This window comes from Ischnura elegans, chromosome 8 (genome assembly GCF_921293095.1).
Source record: "Ischnura elegans chromosome 8, ioIscEleg1.1, whole genome shotgun sequence".
Taxonomy (NCBI): Eukaryota; Metazoa; Arthropoda; class Insecta; order Odonata; family Coenagrionidae; genus Ischnura; species Ischnura elegans.
The window spans coordinates 2,079,723-2,095,981 of NC_060253.1; the positions used below are offsets into that span (position 1 = coordinate 2,079,723).

General features: G+C 39.3%; 1 protein-coding gene across 3 annotated transcripts in view; it reads right to left on the reverse strand.

Annotated features, from left to right (window-relative positions):
• The window catches only part of LOC124164566 (VPS35 endosomal protein-sorting factor-like), a 104,417-nt gene that overhangs the window by 34,696 nt on the left and 53,462 nt on the right, over positions 1 to 16,259 (reverse strand). For all 3 annotated transcript variants that reach the window (XM_046541943.1, XM_046541944.1, XM_046541945.1), the window contains exons 10-11: positions 8,652 to 8,752; positions 7,535 to 7,749 (exon numbers count right to left, since the gene is read on the reverse strand). In XM_046541943.1, the coding sequence (XP_046397899.1) occupies positions 7,535 to 7,749; positions 8,652 to 8,752 (316 nt within the window). The remainder of the gene's footprint in view (positions 1 to 7,534; positions 7,750 to 8,651; positions 8,753 to 16,259) is intronic.

Consider the following 16,259-nt stretch of genomic DNA (forward strand, 5'->3'; position numbering starts at 1 on the left):
TATTTGAATGCCTGATTGGCAGGAGTGCGATGTAAACAATCATTTTTTGATGTTGGCATTGATTGATAGATTTTCAAAATGCAGTCAGAGCGGTCAATTTTGAGGAGGGAGGGCCCCCGCTCTGAGGGTCGAAGAGAGGGGACAGCGAGGGTGAGCTCGTCGAGGAAAGGGTCCCGGATAAGGGACCCTTCGAAGTGCTTCGGCGAAAAGTAGTCAAGTAGTCTTCGAAGTATGTTCACAGCAGCCTGCCTTGTGAATGTACCAGGTACGTTCACAGCAGTGCAAAGGGTTAATTAGGAGTGAATGAAATACCCCGGGCGACATTCCTGACATTTTAAACTACTAAGTATTGTCGATGCGATGTTTACGAATAGGCATGTAAATAGGGGCATTATGTCAGTCGCGATATTTTTACTGATCTCCTACTTCCCTTAAATTCCCTCCGTGAGGTTTTAGGCGAACCCTTTCTCTCCAAAGTTGCACTATCATTTGCGATTTCACACTTTTGATGGACCACAGTCGGAAGCGCTGATTTTTTTATCTACTTACGCCGGCGAAGCTAGTTTTATTGACAAATGTTTCGCCGTAGTTCGTATAAACGAATGCCTGGGGACCGAGCCGAGGTTTGTAATTTCAAAACATTTCGTATAATCGAATAGCGCCATGTATTTAGCATAGGCTCTTTGCCGGGACCGCAAAATCACTTCGTATAATCGAAAACTTCGTAAAATCCTACTTCGTTTAATCGAGAGTTTACTGTATAATAAAATGTTGATCATTCCACATAAATTCCCTGGACTGCACCTCACTAATAAAACTTCTATTAGTATATTACTTAGTTTAACTTCAGTCTTCCTTTGTTTGGCCGTATTCTCACCACTTTGACGTTTCTCCGCTGACATTTTCAACTACACTGAAGGATGAATCCACTGAGCAGCGAGCGGCAGTGGAAAAGAAATCGGTCTGGACTTGGAACCATGAGCGGCACTCGGCGGCGCCGCTCAAACGTATTGCACCCACCCTCAATAGATTTACATGTAACTAAATGAGGCCCGATATCAGAGCGGCACCGCTCACACCGCTTGCAGGTCGTATCGTACCCGAGGCCTAATGCTGAGAAAACCCTCTTAATTACATACTCCATCTCTTTCTATAATCTTTCCACCCCACTGCAGGTAGTAATCAAGCTTTAACAAGAAAGAGATTTGATTGAGAGAACTGATTCAACAGCATTACCATTTGTGATTAAGTCATCTGACATTCACATTTGATAGGTTACGCTTCAAAGTAAATCAAATTTTAGAAAAGGAAGCAATTGCATTCATTGATAAGAAGCCCTGAGCAGTCTATCAGGAACAATTCAATCGACTCTCTCTCCATTTTCAACTTCCCTCATTTCCAGTCCAATTTTGCTTTTTCATTTCTTGACTTTATATCAATGTATTAACTAGGGATGGGTCGAATAGCAGATTTCTCGAACTCGAATATCGAATTCAAATATCAAATCATAGCTCAAATATTCGAATACCTCGAATTTCGAATATCTCGAATACTAAACGATGAATGTGGGAATGTTTGACTAATTCGCCTATGCAGCAGGAAACCCAAGATTTCAGTGAGTAATTGTGATTTCCTTTAAAGAATTCAAACAGGAATTTAGCTGATTAATCGAATATTTTAATTTTATGTAAACAATAGGGTAGTTTCTAGTGATGGGTCGATTCCAAAATTTTATCGATTCCGATCCCGATTCCGATTCTGAAATTTCGATTCCGATTCTACCGATACCGATTCCATCGATTCTGATGCCATAGGCTTCAAGAAAAATATCACTTAATTCCAGGCAACAAGATAACCACTTTAAAAAATATTACTCTGTGAAAGAGTCAGTCAAACAAAAGCATCTTTCATATCATCACTATGTAATTAAAATATAATAGCTTAATTTCAAAACAGAACATACCTGAAAAGTGATGTTACACGATAGGTATTACTTTAGAATATTAGCACTCATGTTTAAATTTAAAATAAAAGTATCTCCTTTAATATCTATCTTTTATTGATAATATCTTATCATTATCAATAATGTCTCACAAATTTAGTCTCCTTTTACAGACTTTAAATTTTTGCTCAGAAATAAAAGCATCTTCACTCTGTCAGCTGATAGAGTGAAGATGCTTTGCTTTCTAGGATAGCCTAGGATATCCTAGAATAAAGCCTGTTGCATTTTACATCACATATTTTCCCTGCAGAACTAAATGTCTTTCACTGAACACAGTGGATGGCGGTATGGCAAGAAACCTCTTCGCTAATACTTTCAGCCTTGGGTAGGAGATACAAGTCTTTCAGTATTTCCCAGGGAAGGAATTTGGTGGTGCATTCATCTATGATAAATAAGCTTCCACTTCAGCTTCAACAGTGTTTGCTATGGTGACTTTGGCTACTTTTCCAAATACATCACTGTATCTTGACTATATACCTGTTACAGGCTCCCTAGTCTGCATTTGCTCCTTTGGAATATAAAAGGGATTTCCAAGTAGCACTTTTTGATCTCGAGTCGAGTTGAAAATTACTCGCAAGTATCGAGTCGAGTATGATAATTTCTGAACCAGGCAATACAACAATGCATACTACAATATATTCTACTCCAATTTTCTATGATGAATGTCTACCCTAATGTAAGAAGGAAAATATAATGAGGATCGTGCCCTATAATGAGCCATGAGTATAGTAATTTTCACAGCTATAATAAAGATTACATACTAAGTATATGAATCATGTAATATTTGGCCCTTTCAAATTCTCAAGCAGAAAATCTAATTATTCTACATGCTCAGCCAGCAGGTTTTGACATCTTCATGTTACAATATTATTACTGCCTGCAGAAAATTGGCTTTCGCTACACACTTGTGTGACTGGGCAAGTACTTTCCTACCAAAATTGCAAGATTTTGGAGACTTTGGAATTTTTATTAAAAATTATATCAACGATTTATTTGGGCCTTGAATCTTCATGGAATTCAAATGGACGAAGGAAACGAACTATAGAACTAAACTTTAGTTTTGTAGAGCCAAAAAAATTCTATACTTCTCACGTCATTTAATCAACGTTAAAGTCTCTTGCTTTTTTTAAGTTCAAGAAAGAAACTAAATGCTACAAACGAATATCACATCGGACGGACGCAGTAATAAAAAAGGCTAAAAGATGCCTCGTGATATGAAAACTCCCCCTTCCGCGCGACTCACCTCGGTGAAGGTGGAAAGGGAAAAAGGGTATCCGTTGTTGCCTTTCGTAGAAACAGTTCATTTTTCTCCCTCTTAAGCATGCTGACTTAATTTCTTCACTTTACTTCAATACCCGAACCATATTTCTTATGCGTGGGATGGTTCCGAAAAATATCCAATCCTTAGTATTTTCTTTCGAGTAATGCGCTAAATGGCCTAGTCGATCTATACATAATCCTTTTTAACATCCTCAGTTTAGTGTTTTAAGTCAATTAAGACGATTATCCATGCTTTACATGACGATTTTCAAGACTAATGTTTTAAAAATCTTGAAAAATCGGCCTCAGTTACCGAGCCTCAGAGGTCCGCGGCGTGTAGGTCGGCCTTGACGCGCGATTAAAAAATCGCTCTTATTTCCTTCGTCGCAAATTTTTTTCCAAGATTTCTACTTAGTAATCTTTAGAAATCTCTACTTTATATTGTGGTTCAAATTTCCCGAGTTATATTTTTCGTAAACGAAAGATAATGTCTACTTTATGTCAAATTTCACGTGAAAAACGGGTCGGCCATTTTGCGTTGTAAAACCAGACAGATGAGAGCCAAAATCTTCAAAAGTAATTGAAAATATAGGAAAAGCACCAGGTCAAAGGAATATTGCGTTTTTTTATTCCATTAAACTCATACCAACGCAAAACCACCTGGATAAATTCAAAGATCTTTTGAGGAAAAACGATATCTCGCGTGGCATTGAAAAATTGGTCATGTTTGGGCCACTGTATCTCACAAAAGGGTCGTATTCATGTAAAACGGCATATAAATCTATATCTGGTAATAATTTATGAGTATTTACGCTAAGTTTCAAGTCTCTATCCCCAAAAAGGTCATTTTGGACTTCATTCCAGCTTTTTCCGATTTCGGACCAGTGCGCGCCGGGTAGGAAGACGATCGGCCGCCGCGGCTGCCGTAAAGGTATTCGGCGCCCATGTCGACAACTATAGTGCAAGGTCGGTAAAAGGCTTTTACCGACCTTGCTATAGTGTATTCGGCAAGCTGAAACTACCAGGCCAAGGCATTAGGATGACTAATCGGCTTTAAAAACGGCATTATAACACGAGTTTCATGATAGCGCTTCCTGTCGGCAGATCGCTGGACCTACTATACTCGAAAGCTCTATAACCTTAACTACTCGACTCGACATTCGTAATGCTACTCGAAACGCTCGAGTCGAGTACCAACGACTCGACTCGACTTGAATTTTCGAGTACTCGCACATCCCAGGAAGATATGTGTTTTGTTATCACGATTACGAGGCGCGAAAATTCAAATGACTTTTGGGATCGCGGTCGTATATTTTGTGGTTTGAAGTACCACTGGAATCGGAATCGATTTTTCACCTTGGCAAGTACTCGTTTTCGATTCCGGTTCTTGGCCGAGAATCGAGGAATCGAAGAATCGAGGAATCGAACCGACCCATCACTAGTAGTTTCCTTCATTAAAGAAAACAAAAGGCATTGATTGTGATTCATTACCTTCCATTAGTGTATTCATAATATATAAATTATTTGGTTTTCGAAATCCCAGTTTAAATGAATGGCAATGGTCAATTTAATCCTCATTTGAAAAAGGCCAGATTGGCGCCCATGCGATGCCACTCCACGAGACATCACAGGTACCTAGTTTCTTCACGAGAGGATAGTAGTTTTACATCCTCTGAGGTTACCAATTCATGCATGAGGCACAGAGCTCAGGGAAGCATGTCTTAATAATCACCTATTAAAACTGGCTAAGGTGGGAAAGTTTTCTTCGTTTCATAAGGTATTAATAATCCTTTCTTAAGTCAAGCACTACCAGCTAGCATGGTGCTCAGCTACCTGCTAGCATCCTGCAACGTATCAGCGCTCAAAGCCTCGCCCCAATGTCACCTCACTCGCGGCAGCGGGAAGCAGAACAACGTCACGCGGATTTTTTCCCTGCATTCATACTTACCCGACGCGTATTCGCGCTTGAAATTTTTCACTTCTTATTTAATCGCGAAAAATATATACCGCCATTTAAAAATCTAAAAGTGTGATGTACGTACTATAGGAGTAGTAATCTTTCGATTTAGGCAATAAAAAATGATAGGAAAGCACCCTCTTTGAGCATTACGCCAAAATGCTAAGCCTTCGTCGTATTTCTTCACCTTTCCGGCATTTATTTCCCTGCGTAAAATGCTTAAATAAAGTCAGAAAAATGTCGTGTTTGGTCTAATTCTTTTTTAAATTACGCGCATATTACTAATATTTCAATACAATAAAAGTATAATGTCAATTGCCGAAAGTCATTGTTAGACAACTTTTGGGCTAGTAGATGACTCATGCAGCAGTTGACCTCCAGAAATGGGGAACTTCGAAGCAGGTAAGCAGAAAAAGGCCAGTGGGTGAGTAGAGGGTTGGGGGCGTGAGACACGTTTCTATTGTTCTCGTGTAACTTGATATTTTTTTCGAAGCTAAGGTCTTTTCGTAATACGATCCCTGCATGAGCTGGGATCTTTTGTTTGATTTTGGAGAAGAGTGGATGAGGCGAATGCTGAATGGAGAGGGATAGCAGATCGTGGGAAATGTGCCAATGTCACTATCCCACGGCACTGAGTTTCTCCTGATGGGGGACACCTGGGCACTGGGTGAACTTGATATTTTTTTCGAAGCTAAGGTCTTCGTAATACGATCCCTGCGGGAGCTGGGACCTTTTGTTTGATTTCGGAGAAGAGGAAATCCTCAGATTGGGTGGGGTGAATGCTGAATGGAGGGGGATAGCAGATCGTGGGAAATGCGCACTGAGTGGGCACTGAGGTTCTCCTGATGGGGGACACCTGGGATTTTCGGATTTTTTTCACCCGATCAATTTCGGTTCCCACGTCGAACTCTTTTCACCGCTCTAACCCGCGAAGTTGATATAGTTCGTCAGCTTGCCTAAAACAGCGCTGCATGCACTAAACGACTAGAGTTCTCTTCATTTTTCCGAGTCAACTACCAACCACGCGCGAGCGACAGTGTATGATGCGAAATTCAAAGTATTCGAGGTATTCGAGACGGTACCTTTGGCATAACTATTCGAGATCTCGAATATCGAATACTTTCTAGTATTCGAGGTATTCGAGTATTCGCGGATACTATTCGCACATCTCTAGTATTAATACATTCAATGTGGACCCGATTTTCGTGTAAGTCGTCAGAATCGGCTGATTAAAAAATTTTTTTTCATTAATTTGTGTTTAGTACAATCCCTTATACATGTTTATATAGTAATGCCTTTTCTCTTACTTATGGTAATCCTCAACACCAATGACAAGAACCCAGCGCCATGATTCGAATAATTTTTTAAAATTATTTTTGCAAAATTTGGCACCACGTCAATTGACGTGCTCCGTATTTAAATATTGCCAGGCCTAAAAAAATGAGCGTCTTGACTATATTTCAGGATAAGAGCAATTGTTCACGAAGCTCGCAATAAAGCTATTTGTGTCGCTTTGGTGCTGGATTTTTGTCATTGGTGTCATGGATTATCATAAGTAAGATAAAAGAGTGCTTCACAATAGGCCTAATATTGAAAATGGAGTCCTTAGATGTTCAATCCACCAGATTTCTGGTGAAATGCAGAACATTTCTCACCATGGTGTCCCGGATCACACGACATGTAATGAGAGAAATACTAATGCCCAAATTTTGCATAAGTACTCCATTTGTCGGCTAGCTGGTGTGGAGAAATAATCCCCATGTGGTATGTAAGTCCCAGGAAAACTTTGAACTCCTCTGCTGATAGCATTTTTCCAGTCCATCATACAAGAGCTCTTTTGGAGACACCTCTATGAAAGAGTTCCTTCGCAAATATGTTTGTTTCTTCAACAAGTGACTGAAAAAAATCTTCCCGTAAATAGGAGATCAAAACGCCTGTCCCTCAAACAAAAGAGATATTCGGAGGGTCCACCAGATTATCAACCCACTCACTACTGCATGGTTGAGAGGGTGTTGAAGGCCGCAGTTCGGGGCAGACGTATGCCTGGACTTTCATACCATGGAAAATTTTGCGAATAACATGAAAAATGACTTTGGCCTGACCTCATTTGTGATTGTAAAATTTTGTACCCATGAAGCTTCTCTCTATGTTTGCAGTTAAATTTTTTTAAGACCCCAGAAAACTGTTTGATACTACAAGGATAGAATATAATTGAAGTATTGACTGATTGAGCTTAAAACTCACCATTTTTCTATGTATGTTTGATGTATCACAGTTCTACTACATATGTATGACACTGCTTCAGGCCAACTTACAGAGAGGCAACGCAGAGGGTAGTGTATCCACGCAAGTGCACATCCCAAGTACTCTGATGGAACTTGCAGCTTTCCAATTAACCGCCAGGCAGCATTCAAAACCTTCAAATGATACTCCCTTGGCTCCATGCCATCATTATACTCCAGGTAAGCACCAGAGGAGTCATGGGACAGACACCAGCCCAAAGTCCTCATGAGAAGGTGCTGAGGAAAACCTGAAAAGAGAGAGGGAAGATGGTACGCGAAAAAAGATAGGCCTATAAATGTACCTATGACAAGTGAGAAGCACACTGTATTGAATTGTTTGAATCTGCTGCTATGAAGCCACAAAGACTCCCAGAGGCTCTTCAAACCCTCTCGGGTGTCTCGCTTTTTTTTACAGATGATAAGTTGCAGTGCAGAAGACAATTTTATCACTCATTGCGGAAAACTGATCACCATTAATTCACTTTTGAAAGATAAAAAGGTAGAGCACCAGAAAATATGACATTTTGTCAAGAATTCCTTGGCACAGCATGGACCAATTTTTCTCATAACTTCCACATTGTTGAAGAATTTTTTTTCTCCATTTGAAGAGTTTGGCTGATAGGTATTCAATTTTCACCCTTGTTTCATTCAAAATCAAATCCTATGGGATAAAATACCAGCCGGTTATGATCAGTTTGCAGCATAAGCAAAGTAACTGTCCCTCACCTCCATTCCTTCTGTAGAGAGGTGGCATAAGCTGGTAGAAAAAGACAACACATGCTACTGCAGCCATAATGTAGAATTTCGGTGACTTTATTTGCCTTCAAGAGATAATATTCTCTTTTTCGGATGACCTTAGAAACAAGGCTGTTCAAGAAGGCTTTTTAATGGCTTTTATGGCCATCATTTCATCAGGACGACATAAAAAAATGGAGCTCACTAAATTTCATCAAACCTTTAGTTACATAGATGCTTGTAGTTTAGAATCCTGCATTAAAGATCTTTAACTGTACGTGATTAGACAATTTCTTTTACAAAACTTTATGATAGTGTGATCATGCACAAAAGAATTCAAACAGTTAGCCAAGTCTAATTTGCTCCTACTAAACAGAAAAATCTTGAGGACACAAATATTACAGGCACTGCTCACCATTGTCATCACATGCCGATATCAGTTGAATGAATAGGAGAGATTTATTAGAAATCAGCGCAGGCTTGAAGGTAGACATGATGGAGTTGAGGATGAGGCCACTGTGAAAACCAAGAGAAATGAAGAATAATGATTCACAAAAAGGCAACATTTATTGAGTAAGAAAAAACAGTTGGGATTCAATTGGAGTAAAGCAGTAACATTCAATAATCATAGCATTACACAAAATCTATTGGCATTGCACACTATTGCTTAATCAATGCAGATGATTCAAGAAAAAAAATCATACTACAATTACGATATCATTGGTTACAAAATGGACTTAGATGCTGACTACCTTGAAGTGAGGCCTCAGCCATAATGACACTTAGGGCTGTATTAATGGTCAACTCCCCGATAGAGACCCCCATCTCCAGCTAGCCCCTTACGGTCCCCCACATAAAAATCTGGTATTAATAGTCGTCTCCTAGGCTGTGGGAGTCCCCTCCGCTGGGGGCAGAGTGAGCCTCACCTTGCAACATGTGCATGAAGCGGAGAAAATTCGAACTACTGGGGTTGTAAATAAACACTTTCATTGCTATCGCATTTTGTTGACTTCGTGTTCTGGCTTATTCCAATAGTACGTTTGTTGCTGTTGCGCTATCGCTAAAAATTTTCTCATTTATACCTTTATTCACCTCCGTACCAATTCATATCATACCATTTATTCATCCAGTCATATTATTCATTCGACCATTCCTAAACCTTTTGTTTTCACCCATTTTCATTAGTTGTACATTAACCTTTTCCTGTGTATCACTTAGGTGACTACAAGTTCACATTTTTTCCTTTACTTATCATTAGGGATACAGTAGGTCCTCGTTCTACGTCACCCCATTTAACGTCATTTCGCGATAACATCACGAAAATTTTGAGACCGTCATTCGTTTATCGCACCTACGCTTCGCAATAACGTCAAGTCTTTTAAATTTCGCGCAAAAAAAAAAGGCGAAGCGGCGGGCGTTGCAGGTTGTTCGTTTTGTGGGCGGTAATACAGTCAGTCTAAGCAAAGTGTAAAACGGTGTGTTTATTCTTAATTGCGATTACGGTTTTAGCAAAAATTTCTGCAAAACGAATTCTTGCGTAGGTGCGCAAGGTTTTACTTGACATGATGGTTTTCAGGAACCTAAAAAGTGATTTCAAGGCATTTTTCCGTGTAGAACTTGGAGTTTTCATCGTCACTTTTTTTGCTGAGATCACAATAATTTTGGTTCCTGTAACAGCGACGATGTTTCAGCGATGATGATGCCGAGGCGACGCTCGCCCGGGCGACCACCATAGCGAAGCTGAAAAGCAAATGCTGGAAGATACAAAAATGGAGAAGGATTTACGTCACTGCTGCTATATTATCGCCAATGAAGACAGGAACTCGTATTTATGCGATAGTTTAGCATTCCCACCGTAAAAAATGCCCCAGATATGATACGCTAACATTTTTTTCGCGCAGGAATTGTGAGGTCTGGGAGCCGATATTCACTTTCTACATTGTTTCTTATGGGATATTATGTTTCGATTAACGTCATTTCGTTTATAGTCACATTTTTCAGGAACAGTAAGTGACGTTAAACGAGGACTCACTGTATTTTTGACGAGGATAGACAACTTGGAGGGGCTTGTTCGTCGTCTAGAGAGTTTGGCGGGCCAAAATGTGAGATAGCAGAAGCGTTACGTCCTCGATGCATAAAGTCCCTTCAATTTCTTTAGGGATAGTGAGTTTCTGCAGCGATACCGCTTTCCTAAGTTCCTCCGCTATCAAATATTTCTCATGAATGGGCATGAGAAATTATTGATAGCGCTGAGATTTTATGCCACGATCAGCTATCAAGTTACTTACCTTGAGTATATTCCGTCCACCAAGTGTACTCTTTGAAATAATATATTGTGTGATAAATACGCATGCTCTGACTATTATGTGTACTATCTTTTGCATCATTTATTGAAATCGGTTGCGGCAAGCAGCTTGGTGTCCGTCAGCCTAGTGTGTCACTGATCGCGATTGATAATATTCTTGGTAATAATATTCATACCACCATGTTACTGGCTGATGTGAAATTTTGGCAAGTATTGCAAAATCCCCATTTCCATGTCCTTGCAATCATTAAAAAGAAAAAAAGGGTAAACCTGAGTGTGATTAGAAAGTACGTGCATTCAGGAAATGCACTTACTGTACAAGGTAGGTTGTCATGGAAAGTGTATCATTGACGTTAGTGACAGATTTTTACAAAAACTTTTGTATCAAACGTCATTTAGATAGACAAAGTTTTTCTCACTGCCTCTTAAAGCCCCAATTTAAATAATTTCCACTGATTTTGTATTGATTCCCAAGGCTACTATCATTCAAGTTAATAATGCAATATTATAGACTATTAAATCACAAGCACCATTTACCAAAGTTTGTTGTCAAACCACATTGAGGACTATTATTCATTGTTATTATAATTAGCCAATTCACATCTACTCGCACCAAAACAAGTAATACTATAACTAAGGAAATAATGCCAGAGCAATGGTATTTCTGCAAGAACTGCATTGCAGAAATACCATTTTTCAGACTTAATAGGCAAATAAATTTGTACAAGTCAGCATGCAAAACTCATATCGTATGATGGTTACACATGATACTCCAATCCACATTACTGGAGTCCCTCAGAGAGGATGCATTCCTAAAATTTATTTTTTTCACTTCAAATGTTCTGTTGCCACAAACTCATTCTTATATATCATTATAAAAACAACAGAAAATACCAAATCTGGTGAGGCGAGTATGTAGTTATCCTAAGTAACTTCAATATTGAATTATCAACTACATAAAATCAGTTAACCTACTTTTTTTTTAAAGTAGTTTTTCTTCTCTTATAACAGCATTGCAGAGGCAGTTGCACTCAATGTGTACAGCTAGCCACGCCTTTTTCTTCACCTCGTATTGTACTCAGTCCGATTTCTTGTTTTATAATCTATATTTATACTTTTCAACCAAATCACACAAGATTTTCTTCTCCACCATTGAAAACAGACCATTTTGCGCCACCATCTCAAGTTATTAGCATATAAACAAGTGACTAACGCTGAACAAATCATATGCTGTTACGTCTCACAGTTGCCACGTCTATCGGCTGGGGGTCCCCTAAGCAGGGAACATTTATTTATACCATTGTTGAAGATTCCCTTAGGAGTCCCTTGAGAAGGGACCCCCAAAGGGGACTCTCAGGGGAATGACTAGTAGTAATAGATGTGTTAATAGTATCTGCGAATACTTGAATACCTCGGATACTAGAAAGTATGTATTCGATATTCGAGGTCTCTAATAATTATGCTAAAGGTACGCTCTTGAATACTTCGAATACTTTGAATTTCACTCCGTATACTGTCCCACACTGTCGTTGGTAGTTGACTCGGAAAAGTGTAAAGAACTCTAGTCGTTTACTGCATACAGTGCCGTTTTAGGCAAGTTGACGAACTACATCAAATTCGCGGATTAGAGTGGTGAAAAGAGTTCGACGTGGGAACCGAAAATGGTCGGGTGAAAAAAATCCAAAAATCCCCGTTTCCCCCACCAGGAGAACCTCAGTGCCGTGGGATAGCAACCTTAGGGCATTTCCAACAATCCGCTATCCCCCTCCATTCAGCACTCGCCTCACCCATTCTGACCCTTTCCCCTTCTCTGAAATCAAACAAAAGGTCCCAGCTCGCACAGGGATCATATTATGAAGACCTTAGCTTAGAAAAAATATCAAGTTACACGAGAACAATATAAGAGTGTTTCGCGCCCCCCTTTTTCTCACCCACTGACCTTTTTCAGCCTACCTGCTTCAAAGTTCCCAGTTCCTGGAGGTCAACTGCTGCATGAATCACCTATTAGCCCAATAGGTGTCTAACAATGACTTTCGGCGATTGATATTACACCTTTATTGGATTGGAATATTAGTAATGTGCGCGTAATTTAAAAAAGAATAAGACCAAACGCGACGCATTTCTGACTTTATTTAAGCATTTTATGTGAGGAAATAAATGCCAAAATACGACGGAGACTTAGCATTTTGGCGAGACTCGATATGAGCAGCAGAGCTTCTCGGAAGTTGATGCGGTATTTTTTTCCGAAAACATACATCAAGTTACAATTTATGATAACAATTCATATAATCTTACCCACGCGGTATCCCGAGAGGAGTTTTTACATATTGTTCACCGGGAAAGTGTTAAATCTTACATTACAATTTATGAGTTGTGCTATAAATCTCTATTGTTAGAGTCCCAGACGAAGGGATATTTTCTCAGGATATTTGGTTTCTCCCTGATAGCAATTCCAATTCATCTTCTTATCTCGTGAGAACTTCCAAAGATGGACTGAAAATAATTGAAGAAAATCCGCTGGAGAAGCGCGTGTATTTTGCAAAATGCCTCAGATTGTCCGCTAGCACTTGACAGCAGGAGTGGGGGTAAAGCGAGCTACCTGCTGAAAATAAGAAGTTGGATGAGGCCGAGTATCAGATGGGCGTGCCGCTCAAATGGCGTTTGGTAGATAAGAATGTATACATCAGACAGAAATCCATTGTAGCAGTGTAAATGCCGAGATGGCATGCAATCATTTTTCGCGAGGTGGTGTGTCCCCTTAGAATATTTGAAAGAGATGTTAGTTGAATCAACTATATGCCCAATTGTTTCCTTAAAATTAAAATATTCCATTAATCAGCTAAATTCCTGTTCGAATCCTTTAAAGGAAATCAAACTTACTCCCTATTATCTTGTTTAGTATTCAAGGTATTTGAATATTCGAGCAATGATTCAATATTCGAATTCGATTTCGAGAAATCTGCTTTCGACCCATCTCTACTACTAATATGATCCTTAAGCCCCCATTTCATCAATAAGGTTAGGCAACACTGAGACTGCACTGGATTGGTTACCTGCTCATGCCTTTACTCTCGTACTAATTTCCCCTGTCTTCAAAAAGCAAAGAGATTATGAATTTAAAGAGGTAAATAATTCCTCCATTTTACACTTCAGATTCATGCTCTTGGAAGTTCAAGGATTCAACGAACATAGAAGATATGTATTTCACGCTCCACTGAGTGATCCAAAAAATGAGTGAGCACTCAAACTGAACGTCTACAAAGCGGTCGTATTCATGGAGAAGTTCCATAGCTAAAGCTTTGTATGCATTGGCCGTTAACTAGTTTATATAACTGGGGTGTACTACCATGTATTTCAGCATGTAGCTATAATTGTTTGAACATAATTTATATTGACTTAGTCCACATAAGTATTAATTTTGATTTTATTAGAATCATATAGCGGAATACCCATCATTATGTATTGGCCCAATGTTGTCTACCTGTGCCACAAAGACAGTGCAGCATGTGCCACTCAGCAGCGAGGCGGCACCTGACAGCATGTTGGATCCACTTGGTGCAGAGGGACAGAGGCGAGATGTTAGGATGCATTATTACCGGAGCAGCTAGAGATTTTTGAATAGCTATATTCGCTTTTATACTTGGTTTAGATAGGGGTCCTTCGAGTGACAGAAAAGACTCGAAAGGTAATGGGAGAAGGTTCTTTTAGGCAATATGATTCTCTTAATTTTTAACATGAGACATATTCAACTCATTTGATTGTGCTTTAATAACTAATTATTACAATTTACTAGTAATAACCTGCTAACGGCCCACATTTCAAAATGAGGGACGTTCTGCTGACTGAAAAAGGGCAAACCTGACTTAAAATTTCTTCAAATATGAAGAGAATATTACTGGATGAATGACGACAGGGCGTGCATTATTACAAAATGCATTATTACCTATACCTATATTATATTAATTATTATAGTATTACCTAGCGTACTCAAGGATGTGACTGCATTTTGGCACAGAAGAACGGTTGTGCCAACATCAGAATACTGATGCTGTCCAGCTTCTACAAAGGCATCAACATCTGAGATTGCCATTGTGACCTCAATGCATTGCTGACTGGCACCTTTTACTCATGATAACTTACTCACACCACCTAACTACTATCCTCGTTTATCATTATCTAGTTTATACCGGTCACAAACATAGATATTTACCAGTAATTAAATGGCCTTTCAACAAAGTGTTTTCTTTTTTAAGTCTTTTTTTTAAGGGCAATATGAGCTCTTTCAAGCAAATTAGCTGCACAAAACAGCCAATTGATACTGCCTTAGTTGAGTTGTAGACTTGCACTCCAAGAATAATACTGGCTAGATACTCAAGAAAATTAAGGAGCACTTTAACAATGTGAAACCCATAGGCATAAATTTTAGTGTTCCTTTAATTTCAGACAGTAACTAAAATAAGCAATGAGGCATAGATCAGAAAGGATAAGAAAAACAAATATTTCAATTAGAAATACGCAGATTGGAAATCATATGGTGACAGCCACAGCATATGATAGTGAATAACAAAGATAATTTAACATCAATACAGGAAAGATTTTCAAGGTGAATTACGCAATATGTAGAAATTTACTCAACTTGTATCGCAAAAAACAAACAGAACACTGGGATAACCCCAGGGAGACGCAACTCGCACAAGACCTCCATACAATGAAACCTCCTACAGCAAAGTCATGATTTTTCTGATTCCAACTACTTCGTTGTACATTCGGCGGTTTTACTGCATATACCAGCCATTTAAACTAATGGAAGATCCTACAATACTTATGGTTCAATTTTACATTAACTCATGAATAAGTATCTGAGTGGATAATATAATACCGTATTTTCCGGCGTATAAGACGACTTTCTAGCACCTAAAATCTTTTTTAAAAAGTCGGGGTCGTCTTATACGCCGGGAATGTGGCAGCAAGGAGGAGGGGTGGCCGCACTGAACAAACACTTCACACATTTGCAGAACCCTAACCCTAACCCAGTGCTGAGATCTAATATACCAGGCTTTGTGAACTTCCATGTTAAAAGGAGGCCAAGGGAGAACCAAGCAAGACAATTAAACCAACGGTCGGAGGCACTTCAACACAATCGGCAGAGGACAGTTGTGAATGCAATGCATTAACAGGCGCGTGAGCACGGAATATAAATCAGACAACTGGCTTTAACACTGACATACGAAGCAAAAGGCAGTACACTACCTCCCATTCGAAATATGGGCACCACACCCCGAAACACTACGATGGTGCTTCATTTTCACTTTATAAAATTAAAGACATCACACGGATCACGAGAGCTCCTGACTTGCCAAGACAACGAATTCAAAACGTGGTCACGTGGTAATAACGGCCGTGGGGCCACGTGAGCTCTACGGAAACCCTGGATGTTTTGTGCAAATTTGTTATAAAAGCCTGGAATGACATTGATGCAAAAACAGTAATCAAGTCTTTCAAAAAGTGTGGCATATCAAATTCGTTAGATGGTATGGAGGACGACTACTTGTGACAAAATGAAGAGGAAGTCGAAGCTGAGACCACACCATCTGATACGGAATTTGATCCATATGATGATTGCCTTACAAATGTAGAACAAGACGTTATTGATGTACTCATGATATCAAATGACGAACAGGAGGATTTTAAAGGTTTTTAAATGGAAACTGCGTTGCT